Genomic DNA, 15,496 nt, shown 5'->3' with positions numbered 1-15,496 from the left:
TGCTGCAGCTCAGGACAATGCCTTCTATAGAGTAACTATATCATTAGATAGGTAATGTGTTTCTGAGCTGTCTGGGGCCAAGTACAATAACTAAAGTTTTGTCTGAGTTTAATAGCAGAAAACTTGCAGGTCATCCAGCTTGTGTTTTACCCTTACACACAGAGCATGCTGTAAAAATTCTTGACTGAAAAAAAGACAGTCCACCTCTGGTGCACAGCCTATTAGTCTCTTGGGCATCTTAACAAGGTCTAACCCATGTGAATGACAAAAGTTTACACACCTGGTGGCAATTATACTCAGGCAAGCGCTAGTATGAGGCCGTTATAGTATGTGTATGTTACTGACTCATAGCTGGGACCCCTAGTTTTGGGGATTTTTTGGGGGCAGTGCTTAATTCAAATCTGCCCTGTCTTAATACACGCCTCGTTTAAGCTCCGCCACTCTTCCCCAGACTTTCTGCAGAGTGAATGAGCACGAGACGCACACGGGATGCTGCAAGAGACAAAAACACAGCAACATTTGTAAGTTTGTGGAAATATGATGTTGCTCAGTGGAAATGATGAATGCGATAGACTCCACTGATCCATACAGCCGACCAGCGCGCAGGACACAATGGATCGTCAGCACCCTGGCTTACCATTACGGACTGGACCGGGGAGTGGAGAACGAAATTATAGTTTTGGCCACCGGGCTGGATCAGTATCTGCAGGAGATTTTCCATCATATGGACTACCAGGGTGGAGGCAAGATCTCCGAGGAGGACTTTAACATCCTGTGTGAAGTGCTGGGACTGAACAAAGACTCAGAGGACACGGAGTGCGTCGGCGTTTTGGACAATTTACCCAGCGAGCTCACCTTTAGACACTTTCACGCGAAACTCTGCGGGTACTTCAGCACGAAGGCGGGGTGTCATTATGAGAACGGCCGGCTCCTGGTGGGGAAGGACAGCGAGCACATAGAGACTCAGATCCGCCTGAGGAGCCCTCTGAAGCGGCGAGAGAAGCTGCTGTCTGTGGGCGTCAGCGGCCGCTCCTCGCCCTCCTCCGAGGAGGGACGGCATGCCTCCGGCTGCAGGGTCGGCTCCTGCACCAAGGAGTGCTATGAAGAGATAGTGGCACTGGAGGAAGCGGAGGACAGGATAACCAAACTGGAGGACGAGAATGCAAGTTTGAGGGAGTTGATTGAGGACATGCGAGCCGCACTTCAGAGCAGTGATGCCCGCTGTTTGGCTCTGCAGGTGAGGCTGCTGGTGCTGCAGAAGTAAGAGTAGTAAGAGGTGTATGAGAGGCACAAGCGGGAAAACTTACAAAACTCTTGATTTAGTTTTAAACGTGATCCTCTCCATAGTAGGGCTAATAACCCCAAGTTGGATTATACCAACCCCCACCAAACATATCAGGGAGGGACAATAGCAGTCCTTGTATGAAGGAACAGGTTTCCTGCTGGCCCCTAGTCTGAGGGGCATGTTGTCAGAAGACAGGCACAGGTTATGGATCATAGCTAAGCATCAGAGGCAGATTTGAAACCAATGTAGCCATTATTCACAAGTTATAAAAGCTTTGTAAATGGTGCTCTATCATAAGTAGGGCACGTTGGATTTAGTCTAGATGTCCTGCCTGTCTTTAGTAGCCTAGTCTAACAGTCCAGGAGGAGTGTTATCCACAGGGCCAACTAAAAGGACAAATCAAGTGTCACTCTGAGGCAAGGCAAATACCAGCTTGGATGTTTCACAACGTGGCAACACATGTATTTAAGTAAATTATTTATTTATTTTCACTTATAACAGCTTTGTTTTTTAACCAACAAGTAATTACACTTTATTAATGGCTCACCAAACTTTCTTACTACAAACTTGTCAGACAGTGATCATTTTGAGAAAAATCAGTGATAATGTGACTATTAATGACACAACATTGTTAATGAGTAATACCTGTTACATATGGTATCAATTAGGGTAATGCTTTCAAATCGTTACTTACAACCAATAAACCCCCAATAAAAGGTGCCTTGTTAGAAAGTGGTGCTGAAACCTGTGACCCTTCATTGATGTTTTTATTACAGTTGCAGAATTCATGGTCTATGAGAAAGTGAGAAATATCCAATATCCTTGAATCATAATTCACAACTAATGACTTTATCACTGTTTAGGACTTTATCATCACCTTGACCATTAATCACTTACCATCAAGAGCTTTTTCACAGCCTGGTTGCTCTAAAACTGTTGGGTTATTTAAATAAAACCATATTCTACTATAAATGCTTAATCTTTAATCCTTAATATGTTGTGGTACCATATGTTGCACCTGCCTCGGCACATTTCAGTATTTATAGGTAATCTCTTGATCTAGTTCCCTGAGTTCACCTGTTCCTCTTCTTCGCAGGTGGGACTATGGAAGAGCCACTCCAAACACAAATCAGAGGAAGGCTGTTTCGTTGCCCACCACAAGCAGGCTGTCCAGAAAAGTATCAGCAACAGTAACCTGAAAAGCAGCACCTACAGCAACCTTAAGAGCCTGCAGAGCATCATCCAGGAGATAGAACTGCTGCAGAGCTCTAGAGACCGACAGGTGGAGGAGGCTATGATGTGTAACCAGAGACTGGAACAGGAGCTGTGGACCTCCAAAGAGACTGTAGCTGCTCTGGAGGACTGCAACCGAGCTCTGAAGAGGGAGCAGGTGAGCATGAGGAGGAAAGTAGAGGAGGCCCGGCAGGCGCTGCTCAGCGGACTGGGCAAAGTGAAGGACCTGGAGGCCAAGGCCAGTCATGTGCCAGTGCTGCAGAGACACATCCACCAACTGGAATCAGAGCTTCTCTACTACAGGTAAAAACTGTGATGTGTGGTATTTTAGCATCAACAATACACATACTGTATGTTCAGGAAGTAATGTGTTAAGAGTTGTTGCATGCAGCATGTCAATTTCAATACTTTGTAGTCAGTATGAATTAACTTAATACAATTAACCACTTATTGTAGTATTTGAACTGTTGGGAGGGAAAGGCATGGTGGTAGATGCTAGGAGCATAGATTTTTTTCATGCTCACAAAAACAATTTGTCTTTCTCATTAATTATTATACATTTTTGTATGCTAGCAGTCTTATTCATTCCTTATGGCACATTGCACATTGTGATATAGTTGATGTGCCACATGGCATGGTTTCATCATGCCATTAGCCGCTGTAGGGGATAACAGTCTACATACACCAGTTGTGTTTTTACACTGATTAAAGAATGGTTGTTGTTTTTTGTTCCTAAACAAATGGCCAACGACAATTTCTAGGCTTAAGGTGCATCAATCTTACACACACTTGTCGTCAGTTTCCAGCCGACATATTTCACAAGTGTAACAAAGTAGCTGGCAATGTAGGAAAATGACGTTAATACCACTGCAAAATCCTTACTGGTTGCTATTTCTCCAGCTGGTGGAAATTCTTCCCTCAGATGGATCTACACCAGACCTATCTGAATTATTAAACTAAAAAAGTCCTACATGGAGTCTGGAACCAGGCCGATGCTAGTTGACCACTGACCAACCATGAAGATTTACACATGCTTAAAAAAAGGGCGTCTTGGATCATCTACCAACGTCTGATTTTGACAGCTGACTTGTTGCTGCTTTGGCCTTACTGTTTTTGTTCAGCAGTCACTGCCAGTTTTAAAGTGTTTGGAGGTTTCAAATGAGGACGTATTAAATCTTTTCTTTTAATCTTTCTCACTCACAAAACTACCTTTGAGTTTAACAAAATGCAGTGCCACGAGTTTCTTTTGGGACAGACAGTCCAAAAGTCTGCTCTGTTATTTCTATTTATGCAATTATTCACATCGAGACAGAAAGTAAACAGAGGTCATGTAGAGTGATGGTGTAAGTGAAAGTGATGCTGGTGAGTTGGAGTTTCTTCAGATTTTAGTTGGATTAAAAATTGATATCATCAGAAGAAATACGACCCCAAAGTCAAGGAGAGAGGGGATGGACTAGACTTAAGCTTTTTTTTTTTTTTTTTTTTTTTTTTTTAAACCTCTCCATGTGGTTCAATCAGCTGTCAAACTCTGGACAAAACAATGTCTGACTGTTCATTATGTCATGAAAAAGAAAAGGCTTGTTTTGGAAAGTTAGGGAGCCCTTTGTGGCCAGATGAACCATAATGAATTATAATTCCTTCTGGAATAAAATGACTCTGTTTACCTCTGGCGTCATGCCTGGAAAACTGCTATGCTATTTATGATGTGGTTTACTATTCCAATTTTCAGCCTTGTTGTGTTTTAGTTTATTTAAGAGGCATCGTGTGTGGCAGGTCTGTCCTGCCTGAGCGCCGCTACTGTTGGAAAACTATTCATTTTGGTGGAAGTAAGGGTGTAATTGGACTTTTAAAGTACAAAGCCATTGGCTTAATGTTTATCTCTGTGTCTGTTGTCCCTGCTCCAACCATATAATCAGTGTCTGCAGGTCTGGCTTTCTTAGATTGCAGATGTCTCTAACTGGTTGTAACATCTACATGATGCTGTTATTATGAACTCTAAGCCACAGTCATGCAGAAGCAGACCCATATGATTAAAGTCCTCACTACTACCTGCCGGGAGGTGGTTCTAAGTAACAAATATAGCAGCCACAATACCCGTCCTTTTACCCTAAACTCCCCTAATCTATGCAGACTGCGTTCCAAAGCCTTTTCACTGCCCTTCCATTGATACCCTAATGGCAAATAATTCAACACCACAAAGGCTCTGACTTGTCAAGAGAGAGCTCCATTGAGTGAGAAGCTCAACAGACTGGCCTTTCTCATCAATCTCGTCTCACTTCTTTCACTCTGCACCCAGATAAACAATACCACATAGGCACCCCCGTCCTATGGATCTTAGCAACCAAGCCCCATGTATATTCCCTCTAAAGGCCTCAATGCTCAATCACATCTGATCCAAGGGCACAGGCGAGAACACACAGAGGTTCCAGTTTAGGTCTTAAAAGATTTGAGTGAGATACAAGGCTTTTTTTGTCTTTCTTTACTAAGACTCCGCCTTATCTTAAAATTAAGTTATGACTCTCTCACCACGCTGTCTCACTGTCAGATGTCTAGTGGGTTTAGAGACGCACTAATGTGTCCAGGGATCTGTTGAAATGATTAACCGTAACTTTATCCCTGTGGCTTATTTCTAAACTGCTGTGACAAGTAATGAGATTAGCTTGGATGCTGCTGGATCTCAGAGATACAGGGCTGGGGGCTGGGTGAGATCTGGCGCTGCTCCTGTCCTGTGGAATCTACTTAAGCGAAAAGCAAAAAAATAAAAGTGAAAATAAGGATGAGACAGTCAGTGGTTAATGGATCCCTATGATGCTCAAAGTCCAGTAACCTGAACGGCCATGTACTTTGCTTATTCCTATGCCTCCTGAAATAGCACCTCCTATAGCATCAGGCGTGGTGGAGCGTCATGCTCTTGGTTACAATAATAGACAAGCAGGGTGCGCTGGCTGTGTACCGGTGGGTGCATACCTGTGGCCACCCACCACACCTTCATGATCATGGTGACAGTAATAAACACGTGGCTACGCTCATGGAACTGTTACAGTTTGGTCTTTCAGCCCAAGTTGTGTTAAAATAATGTCATGAATGAAGGAATCGTGTTAAATATTGTTTTCAACCAGAAGGTAGTTACTATGACCACTAGAGGTTTCCTAACAATAAAACCTAATTATAAGTCCTAACAAGCTGCATTCACAGATAGTAGGCTACTCTTTAAAAATCTCGACATGGATTCCTTTTAATTTAATTTTTCATTGTGACTAATATACTGACACCTTTTCTAAATTTGGAGTGGCTTATTCACCAACATCTATTACCATTCTATCTACAATATTCACTAATATGTGGCCCTGACTGATTCCTTGGCATAGATTCTGTGCAGTCAAAACAGTATCCAGCTGTTAGTTTAGCATGGACTAAAGACCAGAAACCTCTGAATCAAATAGTATCAAAATCTGCACCATCACAACTCATAAATAAACAAATCATCTTTTTTCAAGCAGCACATGAAGGCTTTGTGACTTCTTCACATAGCTACCCTGTTTCACCTATTTCCAGCATTATACTCTAAGCTAACTGACTGTTGGCTGTAGCCTCATATTTACTATATGAGTGGCTCCAGTCTTAACATCTGCAGTAAGTCTCAGCAAGGAATTGATTACACTTTTCCTAAAATGTGGAACAGTTCCTGTTACATGTGATCTGCATCTTGATTTCCTTTTTTTCAAAGTCATTTGTTGATGTACATTTTCCTCATCTAGAAAATCCACTTTCAACTTTCCATCAACATCCCAGCAGAAGTGAGGTTCAAAAAATGTGGTTGTCAGAATGAAACCTAAGATGTGTGGGTGTTGTTGCATAACGTCTGTGATTTCTTTGGATTGTGTGTAAGAACAGAGCGGAGGCCATGCACTCAAGAGGAGTTGATTAGCACAAGAAAGTTTTTTGTGGAAAGTGTTGACTATAAGTGTCACTTTTGTTCTGTTTTTTTTTTGTTTTTTTAAGTTCCACAGGGTAAAAGGGCGTTTAAATCAGTCACTGTAGCCTTTAGAGGTCTGTGGACCAGAGGGACAAGACAATAGGAAGCACAGCACGAGGAACAAAAAGAAATGAGGGGGAGGAAAGCATACCATCTGGAGGAAGAAGCAAACACTCGACTGTTTGTTCATGAAATGACATTCATGTTTTGCATGACCCTCAAGCGTTGAATGGCTTCATTCAACTTTCCATCTTTTTTGAGCCCTAAAGAAAACATTGGATGGAGATACAGAATCATAAATGAACTTTGGTCATCTTTTATCCAGGACATCCTCTGCTTTACTATCCTCTTGATTCCAGGTCTCCCACTGTATATAGTCCAGGGATTTCTAGAAAGCACATGTGTCCTTAGTGTGCAATTTTAAAACTCACTTTTTGTTTTAATGGCATGCCTGCAGACTTCTTCTCTGTATGCCTCTAACCCCTGGCCCTCTCAAGGCAGGCCTCAGGGGAGGCATAATCTCCCAGCCTTTTCATGCTCCCTGCAGGGTGCCCGAGAGTGAAGGGAAGAGGAGGGTCTAGTAGACCATTTATCTGCCTCCACACAAGAGCCGCGGCATTGTGTGGAGCAGGTGCTGCCACGGCATTCCTTCCCTTTAAATAATGTAGAATAGACACACTCGTGGGATGTGTGAAACCTGGTTCTGCTGCTGCTGCCTTACTGTTGTTCCTGCCTTCAAAAACCCACACTGCCAAGCCGGCTCATTTTCACATTGAACCACTGGCCCCTGCTCCCCCTCTTTCTGGTTTGCAGGTATGCTGACATCAGCAGAAATACATCACACACAAAATATCTTATAAACCTGTGCCACCCACCCTCGTTGGACTTCTCTTGCTGTATATTGCGCTCTACTTTTAATACCTTAGTTTGTTTGACTTTGGGGGTTTCTTTGCACTTTGCTTGCAAAGGAAAGCTTAGCCACTCTCTGTAAATGTTACAGGCATTGGTTTTTGGATTAAGTTTTCGTCTAATGGCAAACAACAATCGCATCCCTGAAGCTGCTTTACTTGTATCCCAGAACACCTCATTGTACAAGAGAGAGGACTTGATTAATAACCGTCAGCTATGTAAACATGACCCCTCATCCTTTTCCATCATGCTGCAGGGCACAGACAAGAAATTCAAGTTCAAGCTCAAGTTAACAGCGTCCCCTCTTTCTAAGCTATTCAGAAAAAGGAGACTGTCATTGACAGATGACACCTGAAAGGGGAAACTGCCCCATGGAGAGAGGAGGAGGGGGGCAGTGTGTTGATGGAAAGTTCACTTCAGTGGTGCACTGTGATAAACACAGGAGGATTTGGGGTGTCCTGGCTGTAACAACAAACAGCTGGAGAACCCCCCAACAAGCCAAAAGAACATCTCTAGACCTCTGCTAATAGGGCACAATACAGGATCCTATTAATTAGAAATGCCCTGACATAGCACAATAGAGCTCTTCATGTATAAGTTTACCCCTGTGTGTGTGCCTGTGGGGATGCTATAATAATTAGGTCTCCGTTATATAGGCTCCAAAATGCTTCCACATACATTTAACTATACTGCTAGTTTCTCTGCCAAGAGTTTAAATGTCAAGCCAAACATATACTGATCTAATGATAAGATGCCTTTTTCCTTTATTTCAAAGAATAGTAATGGCTACTATGTTACACCATATGACAGCTCAAGAAATGTTAAACTCTGCTCCATGTTTTTCTTCAATTCTTCAAAAACTGCAATATCATTTCAAGTTTTCAACAACATTTTTACGGCTAAATTCTGTTTTGATTTGTCACCTATCTGCTTTATGAACTTCTATTCCCTGCGCTACTCTGTTGGGATATATCCAAGTCAGTATGGCTAATATATATTAGCAAACTCATACAGATTTACTAGTTCAACAGACACAGAGCCACGTTATCGTCTGTCCACCTACTGTAGCCTAAATGTGGGTGTTGGACTCATTCTCCTTGTGGCTTTGTTTGGTCTCCACAAACTGTGGACAAAAATATTAGATTTCTTCTTATGCTAGTTTTTAATGTTGCTCACTGTGTGATGCAGAGCAGCTATGGTTTTATTCAAGCTGTAATTTAACTATTATCATTTAAACAAGGCTAAAAACTGCTTTCACAATACTTTCGGCTTTGTTTTAGTCTCTGCCAACTCCTTATAAGAAATATATTGCAGGTAAATGCTACACCATCTAGTCGCTAACTGTATCTGGCTCCTGTTTGGCGCTGGGCAGGCACTTTACATAACCAGAGACACAGTTAGTAAGTGTGGACCAAAAGAGTTGATTGGAAATGTCTGCATATTTCTCTTTCTCTCTGTGTCAGCAAAGTAAATGAATTAGCATTTTCATTTTGGCAGTTCAGACTTCTCCCATGCTGCTTTTGCATTTGGTTCATTGGCAGAGGTTCTGTTGCCTGTCTAATGAAATGCTGATCAGATTTTGTCTGTTCCTGCTGCATCCCACAATCTGAGCATTATCCAGGATGTCTGTCTGGACTACTTTCAGGTGTTTCTGCTCTTCCAGTTTGAATTCTCATATTCAGCAGCGCCACTCAACACTTGATCATAGCTCATCACTGTCAAGCCATGTAACAAGAAACCCTCTTTAAATATTATAAATCTTAACCACAGTCAAAAACAAATCAGAGTAGTTTTGTGTGAAAGTGGAGAGGTCATTCAGTTTAACGGCCTCAAAAGTGAGGTTTTTTTTGTTGGAGTCTTTTTCTTTTTTTTTGTTTCTCAAGACACAAAGCCATTTTTAACCTTCTATACACGTCAAAGGACTGAACAAGAGGCTCTGGCCTTGCTACAGTATTTGCTGGACACAGGCTGCAGTCTCTCTCCAGCCACTGTCAATTAAAGTGCAATTAGTCACACCGAAAGCCTGCATTTGAAAAAGCCCTCCATTCCACAGTCTATGCGTTCCCACAGCAACCAGCAGAGTTTTGTGTGTGTTCACGTCCATACACCGGCTCCATGTTGGTGCAAATGCAGCTGCTGGCTCTCATAAACTAACTCTGTCTTTCCTCCACCATGGCCCCCACTAACTTAAACACGACTCTCTGATTGATTGCCTGAAATCATGCTGCAATTATTGACCTTCAGTGAGGTCAGACATTTCTCCCCAGTTTTGCACAAAGAAATCTAAAGTGGTACACAGATGCAGAGTATAATGTTGTCTTACAGCATAGTCTGCCTCGTGCCAGCAGGATATAAGCATGAGGGCTCCGTGACTTTTTTCCTTTTTTTCACAGAGTAAGGCTGTTGAAAACCTTTTCGGATTTTCTTTTTCTTTTTCTTTTTTTTTCTTCGGCAAGACATCATCATCTGGAAACACTTACTCAGTGATTTACGAAGGCCCCCTATCGGATTTCCCCCAACACAAAAGAGCAGACAGCAGGAGAAACCTAGAACATTCAAACCATTGCAGAATTGATTCACGTGAACTGTCGTTTGACTTTTTCTCTGTGTGAATGTTTAAATGTGTCCATGGCATATAAAAACATGACATATGGACATTAAATGTTACACATCTTTTCACCTGCAGGTTTGAGCCGACACAGCTTGAAAACCGTTAATGTAGTATTATTATTACCATTGTTCTCCAATTTTACTCCATCTAGTGCTTTTACCTCACGTCTTGCGAGCGTACTCTGACACACTAATAGCTCCATTCTACCATTGACCCACTTTACTGTAAAATGCCTGAAAGATACAATGTCTGGCTTCAATTACCCCACCCAGATTTGGCGTACAACATCACAGGCCTCTATAAAATTATCATGGCGGTTGTAGATGTGGCTTAATACATACTGCCTTGTGTTACTTGATATATTCTCTTTGATGTTTGGAATCGGTTTGGACTGAACATTTCTCATTTCTGCATATTTGAAGAACAATTTTAGCTCCTCGGTCAGTGTCAGAAAACATTCACAGCAGCAGAGATAGGGTCGCTTATGTACAGAGAACCTGCAGTCAAACAGCTGTGATGAACTGGCTGTGCTCTCTTTTAGGTCAGAGGTGTCAAAACTACAACTCCCAAGCAGCACCAGGGCAGAGCAGCAGAGCGCTGGCAGCAGGTTGAGCCAGAGATGCTGCTTGGACTCTCAACACGACCGGTGTTCCCCAACAGGGCGAGCTGTGACGACCCCGGACAAAAGTGAGATATCCTCTGACACAGAACCCAGTAAACTGCAGTGCTGATGTGTTTTTCCTCCATAGAGAGAATGATTAAATGCATTTATGTGAATTAAGTCAAATTAGCACACACGGACACTTAATTTTACTCCTGATAATTCAAGGAGCAACTGGAAGCCTGCCACAGTGGCTGATGAAGTGGAAAGTTAATTCTCCCCTCCAAAATTTTGTCACCAATTTAAGATATGAATAGATAAACTTCTGGTCACAAGCTGACTTTTCTTCTCTTGCTGTACAGCTTTGGTTAGCACTGCTATAATAATGGTGATAATGATGATTCTATTCCTGATGACGGTCTAGTGGAGGAGCAGCTGTTTCGTTCGGTGGAGGGCCAGGCCGCCTCTGATGAGGAGGAGGACAAATGGACCGGGGACCAACAGAGGCAGGTGGACGAGGTGAAGAAGATCTTGACCCGGCTGTCCTGCTGTGGGGAAAGGTACTGCAAGTTATTGACGCTACTGAATCACTTACAGGGGGGGATTGGGGTGGCAGTGGCAGCCTGGAAAATCCACTAATTCCTGTCTTGTGTTCTTCTCACCAGGTGCGACGACAAGGCTTTCAAGAAGCTGATGTCCAATTTTGGGAGTTCCAGGAGCGAGGAGAGCTGCAGCGCTGTGGTGGAGCTCCTGGAGAGGGTGACCAGGTTACATAAGCAGCTGGAGCTGAAGGAGAGCCAGGCAGAGATAAACATGGACCAGGTACAAAAACCACCGCAGACATCCATCACACCAGGGTGGGCTACTGCAGCATCCTCCACCCTGTTATGCTGGATCCATTTGCAGTGGACTGTTCTCTCTGGACAGTGCTCTGCCTTGCTTTACATCATTAAGGCTTTTTGTGGCTGTGTGTATGGTGTTAAACTAGATTACAGAGGACTGGGAAAGGTTGTTATGAAAGTTGAGGGCTTCAAAAGCAAAACCACAGCTAGTTCCATACAGCTCCCACCTAACCAAACCACCAGCAGCAGAGCACAGCCTCCCTCTGCATATGCGTGTGTGGGTGGGTGTTCGCAGCTGCTTCTTAGTGGAGCCGACCACAGAAACACTCCCCCTTGTCCCGAGTGACACTGAAGAATATCATAAATTAAAGCTCTCCCGTTACAGTCGAGTAGTATTTTCACAACACAGGAAGACAGGCAGAAGGGGAATCGTGACGTAATGTGTTCCCAGAACGTCTCAGCACTCAGACAGGAAAAGTTAAAACCAAACAAAGTCCTGACTGTGAAGCTTTGTTTATGTGCAGGATGTGTGGGGTGAGACCTTTGTCCTTCAATGTGCTGTGACGTAAAGGTGCACTACAGGGAATTCCAGCATTTTTGGCAGACAAACCTAAAAATATGGGCTGAAAATGACTGGATACGGGATATATATTAATTATTATGTTTAGCAGGCCTATAGGATAGAAATATTATATTTCAAAACTGCATATTCTCCTGCTTTTGACTTGGAGGACAGTGTTGATGGTATTGTATATTTTTATGGAGTATTTGTCAGTATTGTGTGTGTGTGTGTGTTTAATGCCTTGGCTTGTGCCACAGAGCTCATCTGTCAGCCTCGCTGTTGTACACGGTTGCATGTCCCTTTAATACCAAATACCTACAGTAGTTTATCTTAATCTTCTATACACTGTCCTGCTGCAGGAAACGTGCACTTGAGCACCAAATGTGTGTTAATCTCCAGCTCAAAGTAGAACTAAACAAATGCACCACATCCTCTTTTCTGAGCAATGTTTGCAAAAACTTTACAGTCCCCACCTGCCTGAAGAAATCATTTTGTGTGTATATACAGTATATATAAGTCAGTGTCTCTGTTGTTTATATAAGGTGTTTGTATCATGATTATCATGAAGCACGACACCCAGCTGCTGCCTTATTCCATGCAGAAGGAGGTTATACTATACTTAAGCCAGACTGACTTGTGTTGTGTGTTTCAGATGAAGGATTCTTTGGTCCAGGAGCTACAGCAGAAGGCTGAGGAGACTGAGCTGCTTCAGATGGAGCTGCAGATGTTGGAGACGGAGAGGGTTCGCCTGTCACTGGTGGAAGAGAAACTTGTGGACATTTTGCAGCTCCTGCAGCAGCTCAGAGACCTGGTTAGTCACAGTCAGAGTAATTGCACTGTTGAGTCTTGAGAACTGAAGCTCATTATAATGGAGGCTTTGTGATATTCAGCATGTTTCACGATTTCCCAAGATCTAGACATATTGTTTTGATTTTTAACCCAATAAAAGTTTCACAAACAATGCTTAGACCATCATGCAAACTAAAACTCTAGACTGGAAGTCAAAGTAATGAAAATCACTTTGCATTATTGGCAGCTCAGACAAAATCCACCCACAATCCACTGGAGGGATTTTCTGGTCGGTCATCAGAGAGACAAACAGATTGAAAGTATTCACTAGCATTGTTTGAGGACACGCCTCCATAGAGACATTAACTTATTGACACTCTGACATCAAATGTCCACTTTGACCTGTTGAGTGGGCAAGCAGATGTCTGACACAACCAGAGGAATGATAACAGAATGATTAAAGATCGCAGAGACATTATTTTCACTTGCTGAACAGACTGTCTGTTAAGTGCCTGTTAATTGCCTGATAGTCATCTGAGAACAGCTTGCTCTTGTTTCAGAACGTATCACGGAGGTCTCTCGGGAAAATCTTGCTCAGCACTTTGGAGTCTTGCAGCGACCCACAACACGGTTAGTAGAGCGCACATGCTCAATAAAATCAATGCAAGTCCTGTGAAACACGGTAATGAAAACTTACAGTTACTCAGGGCAGGGAATTCAATTAAGTCCTTGTAATATGATTCCCATCGGGTCACATCTGCTCTGTTTTTGTACAGGAAAAGCTCACATTCTGGAGGTGCTCAACGCGCTCTATCATGAACTGGCTGCCTGCGAGATCCTGTCGACTGGTGGACCTCTGGAGCGAACACAGAGTCAGCAGTCTCTGAACGCTCTCATCATCTCCTGCTAAACAAGACTGCCACCTGCTGGGCTGATTGATGTATATAGTGTATTATACTGTAGCTTTTATACTCCCCAGACCCTATTATCTATCAAGGGATATTAGTCTAGAATGTTAATTATTGTAGTAAAGGACTTTATTACATATAAAGTAAATTCTTGTTTAAACATGTTTTTGTCAAGAGCTTTTATTGCACATTACTCTTTCACCGTCCCTAAGGATTTTTTTTTATTTTTATTTCTCCACACCATAATTTTGAATGTGAAATGTTTAAATAAGCTAACATTTAAAGCAGCATAAAGCAGCGTGAAATATTTTCAACCTCTGCTATGAATTATAATATGCCTGAGACAACATAGAGGAAGCTGTATTTCAATCTATAAGGCTTTGTCAGTAAACACCTCTGCAAAACACAGAGATCATGAAACCTAATTTGGACAAAGTTCAGAAAACATAGTGTTGTTTCAGGCATTGGTGGTCTTTAATAGTATATTGAAGTGGTTTATTTATTAATATCAGTCACGTTGGGAAATGCTACTGCACCGTCATGCAGCATCTGGCCCCACACAAGGGTAATGATTATATTAATTAACTGCAGTGTCTAAGCTGCTATATAACTCCCTTATGTCTGTTCTTTTATAATAAAGCAGGTTTACCTTTAATTAAATGCTCTCTCTGAAACAAGACACTTATCATGAGCCTTAAATACAAGACCACTCACTAATATCACTGAGTCATGCCATTAAAGTGTTTTAAGTATGTGTTCTGGATCACTGTGATTTATTTATTGTGTGAAAATCAACTGCCTAAAGTAACTCTCACCACCACCAACTCAAAACAACCTGATCCCATGTAGCAAGCATAAAAAACTTGTGGTTAAAGCTTAGCCTATGCTTTTAAATGCCAGATGGATCTATTGTTTTGGGTAGAGGTTGACTTGTAGTGATCATTTTAATTACAGACTTTCATCTCATAGTGAATAAACGATTAAACTAAGTAATTTCATCAATACTGAATTTCAGCATACCATGACTGTAGCTACAATGAACAAATATCCTAAATTTGACAAATTTCATCAGTTCACTTTCTAATTTCCTGTCTTAGATGATCAAATAACTGGCCTGTCTCTGTTTTACCATCACATGCTTTACACTTAATTTCACTCCCAGGTTTTACACACAACAAAATCTGTTGAGATTAGTAGGCCTAACGCTATTCTGACTGCAAAAAAGGTCTCAACTCTAGGCTACTTTAAAATAAGAGAAAAACAACACAAAAACTATAAATTGTTATATTTATCATGCAGCTCTCAAAGCTATGTATTGGAATACGTGCGTGCTATGTTTTATAATATTTAAAGTACTAGTAGCCCACGGCATGTTAATATTTGAGCCTACTCAATTAAACACCTGGAAACTAGGCCTACTACTTTTGGACTGTAACTTAGTACCACATCACTCAGCAACCATTGAAATCCCGCGAGATGAGGCGCCCGTCTAGAAAGCAACGAACATCAGAAATTATCAGCCAAACTCCACGTTTTATGAGTAAAGGTAGAGACGAGGGCCATTTGCTAGGTTTATATGATAAGACATTGTGAATACATGTTTTGTGCTCTTGAGGACAATAGTCAGTTTCACAGCATTTAACATGGGAACTTTACTCGAGTTTCCAGGTTCTCGCGTGATTTCCTGAGTTGCCTAGCGACGCGACGCTAATCACATAGCATACCTGCTCACTGTGGCATCTGTTCTTGAATTGCTCTGTCGGCGAAAGTGTCTGTCTTT

At 42.1% G+C, this 15,496-nt stretch overlaps 1 protein-coding gene across 1 annotated transcript; it reads left to right on the top strand.

Annotated features, from left to right (window-relative positions):
• Positions 1-463: 463 nt before the first annotated feature.
• efcc1 (EF-hand and coiled-coil domain containing 1) lies at positions 464-14,048 on the top strand. Its single transcript, XM_083972057.1, has 8 exons — positions 464-1,237; positions 2,382-2,821; positions 10,556-10,701; positions 11,040-11,175; positions 11,281-11,437; positions 12,672-12,830; positions 13,369-13,438; positions 13,585-14,048. The coding sequence occupies exons 1-8, from the start codon at positions 557-559 to the stop codon at positions 13,716-13,718; spliced, it is 1,923 nt and encodes a 640-aa protein (XP_083828183.1). The 5' UTR covers positions 464-556; the 3' UTR covers positions 13,719-14,048.
• The last annotated feature ends 1,448 nt before the right edge of the window (positions 14,049-15,496 follow it).

This window comes from Trachurus trachurus, assembly GCF_905171665.1.
Source record: "Trachurus trachurus genome assembly, chromosome: 5".
NCBI lineage: Eukaryota > Metazoa > Chordata > Actinopteri > Carangiformes > Carangidae > Trachurus > Trachurus trachurus.
This window is presented reverse-complemented; position numbering and strand designations above follow the sequence as displayed.